Source organism: Condylostylus longicornis, unplaced genomic scaffold (assembly GCF_029603195.1).
Source record: "Condylostylus longicornis isolate FDR11 unplaced genomic scaffold, ASM2960319v2 ptg000004l, whole genome shotgun sequence".
Taxonomy (NCBI): domain Eukaryota; kingdom Metazoa; phylum Arthropoda; class Insecta; order Diptera; family Dolichopodidae; genus Condylostylus; species Condylostylus longicornis.
Window position 1 is genome coordinate 15530765 of NW_026577973.1, and position 21201 is coordinate 15551965.

Genomic DNA, 21201 nt, shown 5'->3' on the forward strand with positions numbered 1-21201 from the left:
TGGTTTTATATTATAATTTTTTTCAATAGTCAGAAATAGAAAAAGGTCAGGCTGTCGCGGTTGCATTATATCTGTATTGCATTTATAAAAAGTTTACTTCCCGAAGAATTCCGAAAGTTTCCCTAAAATTTATTTCAGTTAAACACCTTCAACTATCTATTTTTATTACTGGCTTTGAATTCACAATTTTTAGAGCAATTTTATAATATCTTGAATCGTTTTTCAAAAGAAGTGTTGTATAACAATCGATTTGATTCTTTGTGTGCGTATAATATGAATTTTTCAATTGCATGCTTGTATATTAAACTACAAACCATGTGAGTCTTAACACATTTACTTGCTTCATTCATAATGTATGTTGTCATTCGAATAGAATAAAAATAATGTTAGAATGTTATATTATAAGAAACATACACATTCGATAAAATAACTTAGTGTGACCTTCAATGTGATTTATACTTTACATAAAAACCCTATTAAAAACTCTATACTATAACAGTGTAAAGAAGTCTACTAAAACTGGGTAAATTAAAATCCTGTTTTCGGCAAATATACTTCTCAGAAAAGGTGAGAATGTGTGAACTATAAGTTATTCTAACGAAATTTCTCCCGCATAGTAATTTTATAATTGTTTAAGAAAAACTAATTCCCTATAATTATTAAAAAGACAAACATTTTTAAGGATGGGAAGTAAAGGCCGAACCTATGCTCACCCACGCACATCCACTAGGATTGAAGCCGCCACCAGTTTACTAGTTCCGAACTCTCTCCAAGTTTACTAGTCCGTCAGTGCAAATATTGTTAAAGAATTAATATTTTGTAAATAGGAGAGATCAATCTATTTATCTATTTAGGAGAGGATGACGGGATGTGATCTTGGGATGTGCTCGCAAAACAAATTGGTTTTTATATTTTTTCATTTTATCATTTTCAGACATATCCATAACGCTTTCCCTACTACTTTTCCTTTAGAAATTTTCAAAGTAGGTTGTATGGTTTAAAAAACAAATAAAAACCAAAATCGAATAAATGATTAAAATTGAATAAAATATTTCAAGTCGAACAATTTTTTTTCTTAACTGCTCTTTGATTCTTCATTTATAAGCTGAGCGAATTTTCTTTTAAGTCAACTTAAATTGTGAAATATGCAATTTATGTAATAAAGTGTAGGAACTAATAATAAAAGTTCAATTCGGTTGGAATTTTTAAGAAAGATAAATAAAGAGAATGTCAATTTCATATAAGATACAATCTACTTATGGCTCAACCAACGAATAAGGCTTAAATTTCAATTATTCTCTTTTGTATATGGACTGCTATTGATGAGAGTTGATATTTTAAACTTAGAGTGTTATACGTTTAGAGGATTGTATACACCTTTAAATAAGAATATATGAATAATATCTTATAGTTATTCTTTATACACGTTACATATTACATATAATACTCGTATACACACATATTTGCACCTTGTTAATTTGACGTCAACTAAATCTCACTTTCCCACACCATCGAATTTAGCGCTTTTTATTTTGTATCTCACGCTCTTTATTCTATTAAAAATAGTTTTACTTGCATAAGTACATGACAATAATAGACAAAATTAACAGTAATTTAACGGATAAAAAGGATGCTGGTATTTAAAGAACGTGCACCTTATATACGCGTTTGAAGAAATGAAAATTTTTTTTTTGTAAAATAGTGCTAGTTGAATATCAATGTGAATATTAAAAAAAAACTCAAAAAATATAATAAAAATAATAAGAAAAATGAAAGAAAGCGTAAATTTGACATCACGTAAAAAACCTCACCTTTGTACAAAAATACTTATAACAGTTTATTAGATGAATTCTCAATTTCTCACATATGCTTGCGTATTTTATTTTCAGTGTTGTTGATTACGCGCGTTGTGTATTTTTGTTCTCTCTCCGACTGCGATTGTTGTTTGTTTATTCTGTATTATCGGATTATTCGAATATTGCGAATATTACAAATATTTAACTAAAAATGGCAACAAAAATCGAAAAAAAAAATTTCTTAAAAATAAATGTGTAGTGTAAAACTGCAGTACATACGAGGTTGATGATATTATTATGCCATAGAATTATTTTAATGGTGGAATTTTTATTCGAAATTTACACATTTTTTTTAGTTTTGTCTCTGATTTTGAACTGTTTGTAAGTATTTTACAGAAAAAATTACAGAAAATGTCGAATCTGAGAATTTTTAATTTGATTTTTGTTTTGTTTTTGTTTTATTTTATAGCACAGTTTGCGCGCACTGCGGCATTTTATTAACAATCCAAAAGAAAACCAAAATTATTATTTTTTTAGTTCACTTATTTTTTGAAAAATTGTTTTTTTTTTTGCCTGTGAATTTTTGTTATTTTTTCATTATAATATTTATGTACATATTATTATACTTAATTAAGAATCGAAGTATTTGTCTTATTAAAATTTCATACTTCTGAATGGAATTTTTTTTTCTGATTTTATTTAGAGGTGCACAGACTATTTAAAATTTTTTGTTTTATTACTTTTCTTTTCATAATAAAATGATGATGATTCTATGAATGTCTTAATTTTGCAAAATTATCTTGTATAACAAAATAAAATAATTTGTTATATTATTTAGGTATAATGTTCTATGAATGTTTTACATGCATGTAAATAAAATTATAACAAATACATGCATGCTACATACATAATATACATAAATATAAAAAATTTTTTTGAATTTTATTAAATGAAATAATTTTGAGAATTTTAATTATATGAAAATATTTTTATAATTTATTTAATTTTTTTGTATATTAAAAATTTTTTTACGAGCTATGGATTATAAAAATACAATATGCTTATATTTAACAACACAGGTACAAAAGAGAGGCGCATATTATGCATGAATGGTCTTTGAAAAATTTCGAATAAATTTTGAACTTTAATTTGATTTAAATAACTCTTTGCAACTTGAGGCATTTGTATATGCTTAAAATGCTTCAAGTTTAATAAATAAAATAATCTACATATTTAAATATTCTTTTTATATACAATGTAATTTTTATGAAATTTAATTAATTTAAAAAATTTTAAGAAAAAAAAATTAGAATGAAAGTGTTAAAATTATTTGTACTTACACACATAAAAATTATTTCAAAATTGTGTTTTATACAAGTATAATAGTTTTTTTTTTTAAATTCAGCCAATTTTTATAATATTTGCGCTTTTATTCGGGCGCTATAATGAAAAAATTTTCAAAATTTTAAAATAAATGTTCTTAACATCGTAAATTATTTTTTACAAAATAAATTCAAAAAAAAAATATAATGACAATGAATATTTGGATTTTATAATTACATATAACTATAGTATACATACATACAAATATACGTACATGTATATTTACATATAATTATGCTAAAAATACTTATGGTATTTGAACTTTAAATATTTTAATAATTTAAAATTTTTATTTAAATTACGTGAAAAATTTAACCGAAAATTTATTGTATAAATCTTATGGGAAAAATAAAAATAAAATTTATAAATTTAATTTTTTAGTTGGTAAAATAAAATATTCCCCTTCAATTCCGGAGCTTGCTTTAATGCAATTTATAAGGTCTCAATAACGAAAAAGATCTATAATATTTAAATTATAATAATATAATTTTGCATAATTTTAGAAGAAATCTTAAAGTAACGATTTTCGAAAAATTTGTGTTCGAGTTTTATTCCTATTTGAATTACAGTGAAGGGTTAAGGGTATATTTTTAGGTAAGGGCACGATTACTGTTTTATATGTTTCCTTTTATAGCATTTTGATAGAGTTCAGTTGCAAACTTTAAAGGACATAAAGCTCTGGATTGTTTTGTTAAATAAAATTAAATTTCAATACATATTTTATTGCAAAACCCCAGTTGCTTCATGGAAGATAAATTGTTTTAAAAATTAACAAAAAACCCAGTGGAGACAATGATTACTTATTAACTCAATAGGAATTTGAATGACGTAATCAAAGAAACGAGTTAAAGGAAGAAAAATTAAAAAAATTTTCTCTTCGAACTGGACTCGAACCAGTGACCTACCGCTTTCTAGGCGGACGATCTACCAACTGAGCTGCAGAGGTATGAAGAAATTGCCGATGAATTGTTCTTCATATTGCTTTATACTGTAATCCACTTGATTATCAAGTATGGTTTACATTGAGATATTACATGCAATCTTCTATTTGAAACAAACAATCGCAAGAAAATATTAATAGGATGAGCCTATTACACTAACAACATTACTGAATAATTAATACAACGTGGAGTTGTTTAATTAATAAATATTGTGCCTGTTACATGATTATTTATTAAAAGATTCAGTTCAAAAGTTTTATATTTGTTTATAGTTTTTTTGATAGAAGAGGAAACTTCTTTTGCGTTTGCAGAATTTACAAATTGCTTTTAGTTTAAGCACAGTATAGTTTCTCAAAAACTTACATTTTCACGACTTGTAAAGGAAAGAGGGATAGGAAAAAATTATTTGGGAAATTTCTCCAAAAAAAAAGTCTTTCTGTCTTAAATGGTAAAGAAGTTTTGTGATTTACAGACGCGCAGACGGACAGGTGAAGTAAAATTAGTAGAAATAATTTTTTTGAAAAATTTTTTGGGTATACTTGGCGCGAATACCTTAAACTTTTATCTTTAAAATTATGCATGAATGAACCAATCTAGTTTAATATTTGAAAGAATAAATGTAATGTCAGGGTAAAAGTGTATAATTAATTTTGGACCGCCTTTCAGATAAGCACAACTTTCGTTTATGAAAACTTTTGCAAATAAATTAACTTAAGTGTTAATGACATTCGTTTGATAAGATATGACCATTACTTCAGGGATAAAAATCATTTTTGGAAAAAAATTACTTCCATACCTTTGCCCTCACACCGGAAAATTTTAAATTTTTTTTGTAAATTTTAGTTGTGCAAAATAATTTCCTTCCCCCCATTATCTCATACACTTAAATCAAAAGTGATTCTGATTGTTTTAATTCAATTTCAGTTTTTTTCACAATTCTGCAGGGAAAATCAATTTTTGGTATTAATTAATAATACGAGTACTAATTTGCATATGGAAATAATTTTTTACAGAGTTAGATCTGTAAAAAATTCTGATATTAAACAAATTTTGTAAAATCACCACATATTTAAAAAATTTATCCAAACCGATAATGCACATTAATTTTATTCTTTTGGAAAAAATATTTGAACATTTTCAAATGGCGAAATTTAAATTATGCAAACAAGTCTAGTACTTTAATTCCAAAAAAAAAAAGAAAGAGAAAACAAATATTCAAAATGAAAATTCAAAGTGTTCAAACAACTAAAAATATATTTAAAATGCACATAATTATTATTTAACTTGTTATAATGTGTGATGAACCGTTGATTTTTATGAATTTTTGTTCGATAACCCTATACAAGAGTGGAAAGAAATTCAATTTTTCAAAAACTATCAACAAAAATACAGATGTAAAAAGATCAGTCGATGTTTTTAAATTTTTATTTTTTTATTTTTGAAGGTTCACTTAATATCGAACCCATATTATAAGATTGTGATCTCTAGTTATCCTCTACTACTTCAATACAAAAGCAAAAACAAAGGAAAACTAAGCAATACAAAACCCTAATATCCTAAAACAAACAAATAAACCAAGATACAGGAACACAAAAATGTCTTTCAAAAACATTTTTATTTCATGTTCCTGAAGGAGCAGAAAAAAAACCAATAAACAAATACAAAGGAATATTTTCGTTGTTTTCACCATTTCATTTGCTACTTATTCGAACTCGCATTTATCTTTTAAATATTTTTTATTTGTTTTATTGAAATTTTATGAAGTGAATTCATACATGATTTTAAAAAAATTTGGTAAGAAGACAAAAATTAGGGAGCTGATATCATGCTGGGTTCTTGTGTAACAACCAACTGATCGTAATAAATTACATAACATCTTTGTATATATACATATATATATATACATATAGTAACCAAAATCATTAATGGCTTTTAAATTAAAAAAGATTTTTGTATTTACCTATTTCTTTTATTTTATAGTTTTCTAGATTATATTTTAAAATTTTATAGATGACTTTAAACGATTAATAACCTTTGAAGGTTAATAAAATTGTCAAAGAGTTTTAATGTCGAAGGTCATATAAAAACCAACAAAAAGAATATTATAATACGTAAAAAAAAACAGGGATAAAATTTTTATCTAGGAAATCCTTTTCTACAAATGACATGGTTAAACTCAAAAGAATTATTGTTTTATGATAGAATACTGAATGGGTACTTTTGTTACCACTTAATCAAATATTAAAGTTATTATAAGTCTATATACTTACTATATAGAGTGTATGTGTATATATACATAAATTGGCAGAATGCATTCGCATTCCTTCAGAACAGAAAATATCTCTGATATTAAGAAATTTATGACACTATTTATGACATATCTATTGTTGATAATTAATTTTTACCGCCGGATTAAAAATTTTTTATGATGATCTTATGTAAATGATTACACGCAACTATTAAACACAACTCACCACACTAATCTTTAATAAAGTAATTTAATTAGCTCTTTTTGAATTTTGATTTATGTTTATGTTGTGTATTAATATTAAATGCATTCTATTATCCGAGTAATTAGTTTCAGTACGTACACCGTTAAATCACAGAGCCTTACTGAATTTACACATTATAATATAAGAACAGATCAGAGTGTTTAATAAATATATGAATAAATGTACGAATTGCTTTTCGTTTGGACACAGTTATTTGCTGAAAACTTGCATTTGGACGATGGAAAGGAAAAATATGAAAAATTTGATCCAATATAGAAATTGTGCCTCTCTTTTAATCTTATATAGAAAAGAAATTTGCAAAAAGACTTGAAAATAATGCGGAACTAGCAGTCACATTTTTTCAGTTTTTTTTTTAAATTAAAAGTTTCTTTAATTTTCATTTTGCTTAATAAAATTGAGTGAAATTGAAAATGCAAATTATGTCGGACAGTCAGGCTCCAGGGCAGTATGGGGCTGTCTTAATAGGCTCAGTGAATTGGGTAGATGCAACTGAGAAAGGGAGCTAAGACATCTCTTCTTGGCCTGGAATCGTAATGCCGAATTGCATATGTTTTAGTTTTATATGGAATTTATCTAAAAACGCCTATAAGTATTTTCCAGTTTTCTCATATTAACATTTGGAATATGATATAAAAATCAAGGAACAATATATATGAATTTAATTAAAAATTTTAGTTGAACTTAAACTTAAGCTAAATGGGAAATTAGAAAAAGACTTATACCATTATTTTATTTTTAGTAAATTTTTACAATATAGAAATTGATGCGTCTTACACAATTTCACTTCTCTCTTATAGAGCGCGAAAACTATATTATAGTGGGTTGCCGTCAAATAAAAATGGCAGGCGGTATAAAATGAATTAAAAATAAAATGCAAAACTGTAGTTAGATATTTTAGATTTCATGCTTTGTTTTGGAAATTAAAACGTTTAAGAACGAATTTTTTAACAATATTCCACGGAATTTTTTAGTCTACTGCCAAGCAAACTGACTCACCATTAATTAGATTTAAAATTGTTTGACATGCCAATATATTTTTTTCCTAAAATAAATATTTTGTAATAATATCAAAAAAACTAGCTTAATTTATTAATTTAAATAAATTTTTTTTAAATAATATTTTAGAAACAAGTAGTCCTATGTCAGCTAGAAATTTCCCACCTTCGTTTTGGAATAGTAATTACGTACCTCCGGCTCCTGTTTCAACTCATCCACAGGTAAAAATTTTTAATTATATGTGTATAATAAAAGAACAATATAATTATATATTTTATTTTTTTAACTTCAATTTTGATTAATTTCTTATAAAAATTTTTTAATATTTATAGTTTTTTCATAATTTCCAGGTTTCTGATTTATATTCAGCGGATGGAAGTTATACAACAGATCCATGGGTACCGCATGCAGCACATTATGGTTCATATGCACATGCTGCTCACGCACATGCAGCACATGCACATGCCTATCATCATGCAAATATGGCACAATATGGTAGTTTACTTAGGTTACCTCAGCAATATGGACATGGAACAAGGTACATATATAATTTTTATATTAAGGTATATAATTGTAGGTCTTAAACTGACATATGTGCTTATACGAGTATGATTATCAAACTTTCTTTTATTGAAATTTTTTATAATTCTCATGCATATTGTATTCCTGTTTACTATAAGAACTTTGGAACAGAAAGGAATATTTTAATTAATTATTAATTAATTTTTGATATTTTGATTTATTGCAATAAATAAGCCAAATATGAACTTCAACTTAAGCCCTGTAAATTTTTCTTAATAGGCTTTCATAAACACAGTATAAGGCGATATATATATAGCAAAAACGGTGCTATATTTCTATAAACGAATGTTGCAAATCTAATTTGTTCAAGAAAGTGGAGAATTTTCCGCAATATATTCGCAAAATAACTTTTCTCGAAATTAATATGAGTAGAGCAGCTAAATCATGTATGATCTATTTTGATTTTATAGAACAAATCAAAATATTTTTGTTTTTGCATTACGTATCGCTTTTATCAATATATCTAACAATTTGAGTTTGATAATTCTTTAATAATAAATTTCGTAAGTTTGAGAATTCCTAAATATTGAACTTCAATAACACTTATGACGCCTGAGGTCCTAGAATTAAATGATTTTTTGAAAACGCAGTATTTAAGGATTCCGCGGTAGTAACTCGTAATACATATATAAGTACAATTTCATTGGATCGATGAATTGAATGAAATGGGTGCACTGCAACTTAATTAATCTGATGATAAGAGATTCAAAGAACTCTCAATTGTCTATAATCAAAATCATTGTATCTCAAATATTTTCAATTTGAAAATATAAAAATTATTGCTTAATTTTTGCCTGAAATCCGATTTTTTCTTATATAAATTTTATTTATTTAATTATTCCATATTTATATAAGCAATATATTAAAAAAACTTTATTAACTAAATTTTATTTATTTACTTATTTTTCTTTTTTATCAAATTTGAAGATTACATCATGACCAACAAACAGCGCATGCCTTAGAAAGTGCAGCTGCATATTCAAGTTATCCGACAATGGCCGGTAAGTTTACTTCTTTATACTATTACCACAGTGCCTAAATTCCAATTGAAATATAATTTTTTATTCATATACTTTAATTTCTCTTTTATTTTTTCATCATAAATGTATTTTCGCATAAATGAGATTCCATAGATACATATAAATTATATATGTATGTGTGTAGATATTGCATATATTGAATTATTCAATTTTAAAATTATTAACTGCAATATTGACATGAATTATTAAAAAAAATAATAAAAACAAAAATATTTTTATCTACAATGCATTTATGTACGAATAAAATATGTTGAAACATTTAATCAAAATCTCCCCTTAAAATATTTTACAAAGGCGGATGACTGATGCGCGTATATATACGAACTTTACGCTGTTATATAGTGTTATACACTTTATAATGATAACATTTTGCCGCCATCTGTCATAAATTCGTCATTAAACTGCATTCCAATGAAAATTCCATTTTAACTCTTGTTTTTATAATGAAAAAATTCAATATGTTTGTATTGCTTAAGGAACAAAAACTATGTTGAATGTATGTATGTATGTACATCGTATATAAATAAGAAAATTATTTAAAACTTAAATCTAAAAAATTTTAAATACAATTTTGGTAGTATAAGCAACAACAAAATGTGCACAACGAACGTACCAAAGTAAATCAAAAACAAAACAAAAGCAAACCCCGTATAACAAAACTTATTTTGGAAAGAAGAACGTTAAAATATCGGAATTCTTCAATAACTTCGAAAAAAAAAGCACACACTGTTTTTCATTTGTTTTTTTTACTCTGCTCTCTGTTTTTTTTTAAATAAATTCTTCAGTTTTTATATTTTGTCACAAATTGCTTGCTTTTTAAAGTTTTAAGTAGAAAAACAAAAGTTTTTGCGAGAAATGCTTGGCTTTGAAGACTCAACACAAATGGCTACTGTTAAAAAACAAAAAAATCAATTTTTGTTAATTTTGTTAGCTTTTTTGCAGCTCAAATATGCCACTAGAAATGTTTTGTAGTTTTCTTTTTGAATGATCATTTTCCTCTATACTTTCCTGCGTGTTTAGGTTCCATTTGATTTCCATTTGATTTTTGTTCATCTTATTTTCATCAGTCAAGAATATTCAATTTTGATTTTCAGAACATTCCATTAAACCTAAAAAGAAAAAAATGAAAAAGAAAACGAAGAAATAAATAACAATTTTATTGATGTTAAAAAATGGTAGTTAAAATAATTAGTTAACTTTTTTGACATTTTTCGGTAGTCGCATACATAAGAACAAAATGCTATTACGCATTGTCCTTTAGTAAAAGAATTTTTTAAGATTTTTTTATTAAATTTTTTTTCTATATTAAAGCTCAAAATTACAATATCATGACAAATTTATATTGGAATAAAGATTATTTGGAGCAAATAAAAAGAAGTAGGTGTTTTTAGTCGAAAGCACATGTAACAAAGATTGTAATTTATTAAGGCCCTTACAAGTTATGTCGTTGAGTTATACTAAAAAAACTTGTCCATTTACATGCATTAATTGTAGCCCTGTAATCAAATCTTCATTCAATTATTTCTATTCATTTGTCTATCTGGCCGCCTTTCTATTAATTTCAATGAGAACTTGAAAAATGTGTTGAATTTGCAGAGTACTGATGGTTCAAATAGCCACAAAATTTTGGAAATGATTTGATGATCTTTTAGTATAGATATGTTAGCTTTTTACGATACACTCTTCACATTTTGTATGGAGAACTTTAACATAGTAGGGTAAAGTTATGGCGAGTTTCACGTTTTTCTGATTTAATAAAATTTGTTCGACCTACTATGAAACTTCTTTTCGTCGAAAACATATGAATTCAAAAATAAATTAAGCATAGGAGCGGGTAACTACCGAGAATGCAAAATATGAACAAAATCAGTATTTTACTTGGGTAAGATACTTAAGAAACTTAATTAAGCTAGATTCTTAAGTAACAATGTAACTCAACAAATTGAGTAGGTGCAACACTGTGCTGGGTGCCTGGACATGTGGGCATAGAAGGAAACGAGACAGCGGATGCGTTGGCGAGAATGGGGACAAGCACTCCTCTTCTTGGACTACAGCCCTTCTGTGGAATCGGACCACATACAATTCAAGGAGAATTGAGAAAAGAAATGGAGAGGCGGCGTTGGGGATGTCTTCCAGGATTTCGACAGGCTAAGGAGCTTCTAGGATATTATGACCAGGAGCGCTTTAGGAAAAGAATAGGACTGGACAGGAATCAGGTGAGAATTCTCACCGGGCTCTTGACGGGGAAAGTGAAGATGTTTGCAGGTTTTACGAGTTAGATGAGGAAATCTCGACGCACCTTCTGAGGGAATGCGGAGCGCCTTCTGAGGGAATAAGAAGGGAGGTACTGGAGAATTGCGTGCCCACACTGGTGAAGGTACGGTCTACCGACCCTTCAAAGTTGCTCGAATTCATCAGGATGATGGGTCTCGAGGGGGTGTCGTAGGGCTTTGCCCCAATATAAAACAACTTAACCAAATCATTGTACACAATTTTTTGTTTATATAACAATGTAATTTGGATTGAAACATTGAAACATTATTAAATGTGATTTAGTTTTACGAGTATACGGGTATTGAAGGCATCTTGACGAAACTCATTTTGAACAAGAAATTTTATTAGGTTACTTTTTCTAAAGCTTCTAGCCGTATGTTGATTTCCAGAAACAAAATGAATAATGTTGGTCTCCCATGTTAAATAAGCTTCACAGAAAATAATTTATTTTATTTAAAACATCTTCTTGTCAAAACCTTATACGTATGTTGCGATTTTATCGCTGAATACAATTTTGCAACTTGATGGATGGACGACAGATTCTTAAAATTTACTGATAATACTTCAGTTAGAGCTCGTTCTATTGTTAACTATTTCGTAAGATCTCAAACTGATAAAGAATAATTAGGCAGTTCTGAATCAATGGTTCTATTTAAGCAGAAAAGTACCCCATATACATATTTATTTACATAAATAGTATCTCATAATGATGATAATGAAATGATCCAGTACATTTAATCGTTCTACATATTTTCATGCTTATACAGACAACTTTGTTGTCAGTTTTTTTTTTCTAAAGTAAAATTGATCGGAAATTCTTTGATTTTATTTGATGTTATAAGAAAACCAGACTCCTTTTATCGTCATAATAATTGAATGAAATTGTGCTTCTTAAGTTTATTCCCTCTTTTCTTTTAATTTCTTCGTTCAGCTTTAATGTTCGAATAAAACATAGAGAATGAAAGTATGTGCGCACGTATGGAATAGTACCGCCGTTATCACTTTTTTGTTTTTGCATTTTTCTTGATTGTGCTACTGAGAACAGAAGCTTTGGTTTTATAATTATAAGATAATAATGACGGTAAAATTTTTTTCAAAAATCGCTACTGAGGAATTTTCATAGCAGAGTTAAATGTTCTAAAGGTACTTTTTTTTTATAAATATTAATGACGTTTCTCTTTTCCTAATCCTTTTCATTTACACATGCATATTATGTAAACAAAATGGGATTAATTTTAAAGAAATTTAAAAATAAATAGTTTTCTGTATCAAAGTTTTTATATACACAGACTGTCAAAATTAACACTATTTTTTAAAGAAACTAGGCGATCGATCATGATATTTGAATTGTTTATACCTGGTCTTGTAGTTGGGAGAAATTAAATAGTCTTCTATTCAAGTTAATGAAACTTTGTTAAAGCCTCCAGTTTCTATGTTTTAATTTCAAGAAAGGTCCTAAATATTCCAGTAACATGTTGGAGGTAAATTAGATCTTTATATACTTAACTTGAAATTCGATTTTGAAGAGAAAATTCATTTATTTATTTATAAATAAATTAATAAAAATTATTAATTATTAATTTATTAATTAATAAATTAATAAATTTTGTGGCATGCTTAAAGATTGCGAGATTTTTATTCGAATCATAGTGCTAGTGAGTCAAAATCAACTCATACCGAATGTCGCCATTACAAAAGTATTCGAACGTTCTAGTTGTTTCGAATATGTAAAAATTAACATTGTGCGGTCTTTAAAACCTCACAATGAGATTTAAGCACTTCTTAATAAGACACATAGGTTTTACTGGAGGGTTCATGTCTAATCGATGACTGAACTGAAATTGAATTTCACTGCTGAAATTGTAGTGAGATCTTTTATGAGTGGCTGAATGCCTTTTATGTTCAGTTTTTCGTTGTGCAGAGGTAGACAATTTAAGCTTCCACTTTTTTGTAAGCTAAAAAACATGTTCGGTTGCAAACATCTTTATATAACGTCATATCATCCTAAGAGTAACGGGATAATACACCGTTGACACAGCGAACTCAAAATCTCGTTAAAGTTAAAACTAATTGAGAAATAATAAAAAAGTTCTTTAAATTGAAAATTTTGCAAAAATTAATTGCTTTTGTATAACGTCACATAATACGTGTGTGTCCAATATTATTCATAAATTTCATTTCAAGAAATTGTGCATAAAATTCTAAAAAATTGTAAAATAAATTTTAATTCTTCTTTCTTTACAAGAGTGTCTTTTACAATAAAATATTTTGTAAAACAAAGTTATAAATTTTTATTAAAATTTTTTTATTTTTAACCCTCTTTAATTTTTTTATGATGTTAAAGAAAAACTGTAATTTAAATTTTTTTTTTGTTTTTTATTGTTTTCTCCATTTTAAACTTGTATGACAAAATATTTTATTAAAAACATGTTAAAGTCCCCTTTTTAGAATTCTAAAATTGCCTGTTTTGCATTGCACACACATCACATATGCGAATTTTTCTTCAATTTATTTTTTAAGTTAACAAAAAAGTCTTACGTCCATAAAGAATTTTTTTTTATGTTTTCATCATTACTGCTATTGTAGTGTGTTGCGTTGCGTTTTGTTGTGTGTACATTGTTTTGTTGTAATAAATATCCTTTTATGGCTTTCATGTTTAACATACATCTAGGCAAATTTATATACAAAAAACATATCACCTGACAGAAACGAAAAAAAAAGAAAAATAATGAAAACTCAACTTTCTAATGGAAATATTTTTCAGCCATTTCTAAAGAACATAAAACTTTTGAACTTTTTAATATATGAATACGCTCACATATACAACCATATAACATATATTAAAAAAGATAGAGGAGAAAGAGAGAGAGAGAGAGAGACAGAGAGAGAGTCCTATACAATGATATAATTTTCATTTTTATTTTACAAGGGTACTTTTAAACAAAAATAAAATAAACAGAAAATGAAAAGAAAACCCAACCATAAAGAGTATTAATTTTACAAAAAGGATGAAAAGGATTTTTGTTCCTTTTAACAATGACAATTTTCTCTTTTGTTCTTTAATTTTTATTTTCTTATTCCTTTTATTTAAATTTTTGCTTTTTATTTTGTTTTTTGAATTGCAAAAATATTTTTTACCCTTTATGAAACTTCCCTTAATAAAAGAGTTTAAGAGTTGTTGGTTGTTGTTATTCTACGCAAGTACAATAATTGTTTGTATTTTAAATATATATACATACATACATATTGAAAAATACGTCATAAATGAAATATTAAAGAAAATTTCTACTCTAATTTATATTTAAAATATTTAAATTTAAAATCTAAATTTAATATTGTAGGGTAAAATTAAATTTTAAATTTAATGTTGAAAATTTATAAAAAAAAAAAATTCCGAATATTTCGTAAAAAAACTTAACTCTTGATTAATACTATCAAGATGAAAAGGATTTGTCCGGAATTGCCCAGAGCTAAAATGGCCTAACTTACAATTATATTTCATTCCATTCAAAATGCTGCCAAATCTTAAAATGCTTATGAGATCTTTATATTTAGATAGAATTTTATTTTTATTAGGTTTGAGTTTTGCATTGTAAAAACAAATCTTTAGAAATTTTTGTATTACACAATTAGATTTAAGAAGTCTTAAGAATTTCTATTGAACGTATAGAATCGTATAGAATTTGAAGATTATGAGATTCGCAATTCTTAATTAAGGCATCATAAAAAATAAATTTGAATTTGTAAATAATATTTGAACTTTCTAGTATTTTTTCTATAAGTAGCAATTTACCATAAAATGATGTCAGATTTTTTAATTAGAACTTAGTCTAAATCGATAAAATTTTTCTCGATTTAAAAGGAAACTATAATTTGAAATGGATTTTTAGAATGATTTTGAAATCTTGTCCTAATTTATTCTTTATGTTAGTCTAATGAAAATGGCTTTTAATTTCTAATTTTAAACTAGAATTTCCTGATTTCTATCTGATTCAGTTATTTTCAACCAAACGTAATATTAATCCTTATAGGATTACAATGCGATTTTATCATAGGAAAGCTTAAATTGCTCGATGATCACAAAACCTTTACATTTTGTAAAATCTTCAAATTAAAAAAAAATGAATCTTGTGGTAGCTAATTCGTAGATAAAGTCTAATCTTCATAATTAACTTCTAATCTAATAGTCTAACTCTAAAATTTTATTGGACAAATCAAAAGACCAGTACGTTTTTATTTATTTTTTATTTATTTATTCAATTCAATTCACATATGAGCTGGGAAGCTCGTACAGTGTTTAGTTTCAATTCATTCTTTGTGTTCATTTTTTTAATATATTTGAACATATTGTACTGCTTGTCTATTATATGCTACTAATCAGAATTAATAATATATTTTTTTTTTGCTCAGCCAAGAACACATAAATTTAAATAATCATATCTCAGTTCAACAGTTTGCTTTTCTGTCCCTTGATCCGTGTTACTCCAAATATATTTCAAAATAATATTGACACTAAACCAACCATAACTTTGAATTATAATTTGATGACTGACATTCCGATTCAAGTACGTTGCTGTACGAGTTGTTTTCTGTAGGCCTCATTAAGAAAACTTAATCTACTTAATATAGAGAATCCATTTATAATATATTTATAAAAAATTAGATATTTTTAGCCGCTCGTTTCCTACAAAGTGTGCTTATTAGTTTCACCCAATCTGTCACTATTGATTAAAATATAAAGTCGAAATTTGATATTATATAATGTCATTTGAAATTAAGTGTCATCTTAAAACCGCTTTTCTTGAAACTTTTCTTTTAGTTTTCAAAAATTTAAAGTTTTAATAGTTTTTAATACATAGTAGATTTGTAGATTTGTAGATTTTAAGGGAACCGAGTGGGACTGGAGTAACCCTCCAAGCCATAGTAATACATAGTAAATTTTGGCAAGAAATTTTCGTAAAATCGCCTCTTTCAATTAATCGTCTCTCAAAGTTCGAATGAATTCCTAATTTTCGTCGAATTCTATCATTATGTTTACGGTTTCTTTAATTTTTTTACCCCCAAAAGTATGCAATATTTTCATAATATAATTTATAAAATCAAAATAATTTAAGTGCAGCCTTTCTTTTAAATATTAATTTTTTTAAAGGAAATATTCTTCCTTATATTAATAATTGATGTTATTTAAAAATATTAATTAGATATTTCGCAATTAAGCCTGCTTAACTGATAAGCCTTGTTATTTGTACTTACTACAATCGAACATGCTTAATATCACATAGAGTCCCAAAGTTTGTGATTTTAAGCAAGTTCCAAAAGCGATGTTCGAATAAATTCACATTATGTGAAAAGAATTACTTCGAAAATAGGTGAAAACGTTTTTAAATAACAAATATTTAAATAGATAGAAAAACTGAAACCAATGACAATTATAACTCCTAATTAACAGCTACTTGAGCAGGTACTTAAATTCGAAAAAAAATTCGTTCACATTTAATAGTTTTGTAGAAAGAAATTGCCAAAAAAATGTCGTAAACAAAAAACACGAAAGCGGGCGAAATTGAATGAAATTAGAGATTTTGATGTTGGGAATTACGTGATTTTAAGAAAGTTTAAAGGAGTTCGAATATGTGTGTGTAAAAGTATATGAAGGAGATTTTTCTTGTCAAAAATTTTTCTGAATTTAACCGTGTTGTTTGGCTGTGTATAGATGTATTATAAAGTAATTCATTGATTATTATAACCATTACAATAAGCGTTTCTCTATAAAAGGAATCAATTTATCGAAAAAAAAAATTCGATATATATATAGCAAGGTATCGATATCAAAGCATTCACATACATATATATCTATATATATAACATTGCAATTCATTGAATAACATAAGTTATCTGTTATATTGGCTAAGAAAATTTGAAAAATTTCTAATATGTTCACGATATTTATACTTAAATAGGCACCGACCACTTCTTCTTACACTGAAAAAAGTTCAACATTCGCACAGATAGATGATTTTATTAGGTTTATTATAATAGCTCTCCAGCAAATCATATTAGTTAAAAAAAATAAATTCTTTATATAATATTAATTATATTAAAAGGAAACCAATTTATACTTACATACATACATACCAAGTTTTCAAACGGATTTCTTTGCAGTCTCAAAGAGATCACATTTTTGTTTTTCACTATGCTCTTTATGTACGTTATATATAAAACAGAACTGTTATATACTAAAATTGTAGATTTATAATTACATAAAATCTTAATTTCATCTCATCATTAAATTGTCTGAATTTATCAATTCACTAAATCTTTTTAATTTGAAACTTGAAATACGGCATTCTTTAAATTAAAATACATTCATAAAAAATTATTGCATACAGAGGATTGCACACACACACACACATATATTATATACTAATATTGAGTAAATTTATTTATTGTACATTATTAAACACATAAATAACAAAAACCAAAGATGAAAAACGAAAAAAAAATCTATGCAGTAGTTCTGAAATATTTGCACAATCACCTCATACGTCATTTCGTAACATAATTGCATAAAAATGGAAATGAAAAAACACAAAAACAGAAACAAAGTTAATAAAAAAGTATTTTTTTTGTTTTTTGTGTATAGCTTGGTGGCTACCTTAACTATACATTAGTAAGGGCGGAGTTCATTTTTCTGATTTTCTCAATTGCTTTAAAATTAAAAACAATTTCAATAATACATACATATAGATATTCGTAATTTATGTACATATCTTTGTGTGTTCTATAAACACACACATTCTCATAAATATGGTTTGTGTCAGTCAGTATTCATATACACATACATATGACATACAAATAGTATGAATGAGTAAATGAGATTCGTAATGTATGCATGTATGTATATACATGAACGTAAATTTATGAGTTATGACGATCCGTAAGATTTACAACCAGCCAGTGAAACAAAATCACAAATTGAAAACATTGAGAGCACATTGTATACGCACTAAAAACCGAAGAACCCCTATGGTGGCTTTAAAGAATTTTTGTATCATAAATTTTTTTAAAGCTTAAAAAATGTATTCAGCCATTGGTCAAAAAATCTTTACATTTCTGTCCATTTCATAATTATTTGCAGCCATTATATTCACGTTTTTCTTACATATTTCACAATATACATACATACATACATACATTGCATACCTATAATTTTCTATAGAAAGATGCTCGATTCAATGGAAAACAAAAATATAAAAAGAAAACGAAAGAAAACAAAAAACCGAAGAGAGTAAATGGTATGAGAGAAACAGAAAAATATAGAAAAGAAAAAAAAAACATAAACGACAGCCAGAAAAATATTTTTTACTTTAAATGACATCAAACAGAGGCACCGCTTGCATGCATTCCACTTATATCGCTTCTGGTTGGTATATTGTGAGTTTTTGTTCTCTTATTTTCTGCTTCTTTGCAATCTTTCTTATTCATTTTTTCAATTTTTTCTCCATTTGATGCTCTTTAAATCGTTTTACTATCATTTACACTTGAGTTTTTTTTTTTTTCAAAGTTTTTATACAAAATATTTCTTATATAAAAAATTCTACCCATATAAAGACCTTCCATATAGACATTTGATAATAACAAAATATGTAAGTTAATATAATCCGCAATTTATTTGTGCCGCTCTCATTTTTAAACTTGTTTGTAATAGAAATTAGATTTTTTTGGTCAATATTATAAAATTTGTGACATAAATGAAAAACTTGTTTTTTATAAATTTTTAAATTTTAATTATACAAGTGATCATAAACGTATGTTGTGATAAAAGATAGTTTCTAAACTAAAATATATACCGAAAAGAGAATTGCATACATTTGGGCGGGATTTTTTAAAAAAGAGAATAATTTGAAAACAAAATCTCTTTTATATTTTCTAACTTCACAAAAAGACAAATAATGTTAAGAGATGATTTTGGAGAAATATTTTGTTCGGAAAAACGAAATGCTTGGTACAACTTGTACGACTGCTATATTTCACCAAATTCTATATGGGGCGACACTATAGTGAGTGCTTTAATATGTACGGCATCGTTTAAGGCATTAAGAACAGTTAAAATTTATATTTCGAACTATGTGTCAAATTTCTTTATAAAAGGTTTCTGTTATTAATAATAAATTTGTAAGAACTTTTACTTGTTAGTTTTATACGGTCTAATGCAATGGAATGCATCTAAAATCTCGATAATAATATTCTTAGGGGGACACTTTACTTCCGAAATTCTTTACAATTCAATTCAATTCAATTCAATTCTTCTCATAAATATGGCAAATGACTTAAAATCGAATATTAGTTTCTTTCATTTCGATTGTAAGTTTAATCACAGATGACAAAATAGTTAAAATCTCATTGAATTGTCAGCCTAATTTTGAATTTTCACAAACAATCTTTTCATTTAAAACAAAAAATTTTTATCAAAATTTTAATTTTATTTATAATTTCTCTTTTCAGGACTAGAAGCTCAAGTTCAAGAATCTTCAAAGGATCTATATTGGTTCTAAAACTATAATATTATTATTAAAAAAAAAATTAAATTTAAAATTAAAAATTAACAAATGAAATTTTTTTTATTTAATTCTTTAGACACTTAGTTTGCATATAAATTTAGTTAGAAACCAATTGAATTAGTGATGCTAATAAAAAAAAAATGAAATCGAAATAAAAAAGATATGTTAAATAAATTTGTAATTATGTATATCATGTAATTATAACCTATATGTATTTAAAAAGATATAAAAACAAATGATTTTTTATTTATTTTAAAATTTTTCACGTTTTAGATCAATTAATTGGCCATCCACAGATTATTTAACGGGGATATGAAAAATTTTTTATTAATATTGATTAATCGAGCAACAATTGTTGCTTTAAAAAACAATATTGAACGTATGTAATCAATGATATTTCGACTGTAATTGATCTAAGTTAGAACAGAATCTTGAAAAACCAACTTACAAACAAATACTTAAAAATCATCCATTAGAATATTTCACAATTAATTGATTTATAACCATGAATATGTATACAAACCAAGGGTTCGATAAAGGTTATTCTCTATGTATGTGGTGTAAAAACGGTAATTGTAAAGTGTAGATTACCGAATATGAGCAAAAAACTCCTCCCTCATATCCCACTAACTCTGCCCTGATATAAAGTAAATACCTGGAGATATCTCTCAGAGAGTTGGATTTAAGCTTTCCAACACTGAAAAATTCCCGCGCAAGCCGTTTACGCTTCTTGAAGGGCAGAGCAGAACAGTCACACAATATTTTGGGCTTCTCCTTATTCTCCCAGTAGAATCAACTCAAAATGCAGTCTGATTTAGCCAGTTTGTGCAAGTAAGGACGGTAACGCTTTAACTAAATTCAACAATAAAAAAATACCTATAAACGCACAAATGAAATGATTTATTTTGTTTTTCAAACTCAACAAAACAAAAAATAAGCAACCAAAACTAAAAATATTTAAAAATTTTAATTATTACTTAAAAATTTGTAAAAATGAAACAAAAATATTCAGAGTATCTAAATATAAATTCAAAGTTGCACATACATACTCGCTAGGATGAATAGCATATCTACATTTACCCCCTAGCATACATTGTGTATCAAAAATTAATTTAAAA

The 21201-nt window shown here is 26.3% G+C and overlaps 1 protein-coding gene across 3 annotated transcripts in view; it reads left to right on the forward strand.

The window, feature by feature from the left end:
- Positions 1–20215, forward strand: part of LOC129609864 (protein vestigial) — a 93892-nt gene extending 73677 nt beyond the window's left edge. For 2 of the 3 annotated variants that reach the window (XM_055522038.1, XM_055522019.1), the window contains exons 5-8: positions 7759–7850; positions 7962–8167; positions 9139–9212; positions 20028–20215. In XM_055522038.1, coding sequence (XP_055378013.1) covers positions 7759–7850; positions 7962–8167; positions 9139–9212; positions 20028–20077 — 422 coding nt within the window. In that variant the 3' untranslated portion in view covers positions 20078–20215. The remainder of the gene's footprint in view (positions 1–7758; positions 7851–7961; positions 8168–9138; positions 9213–20027) is intronic. The other variant, XM_055522028.1, reaches the window with a different exon arrangement.
- Positions 20216–21201: the final 986 nt, after the last annotated feature.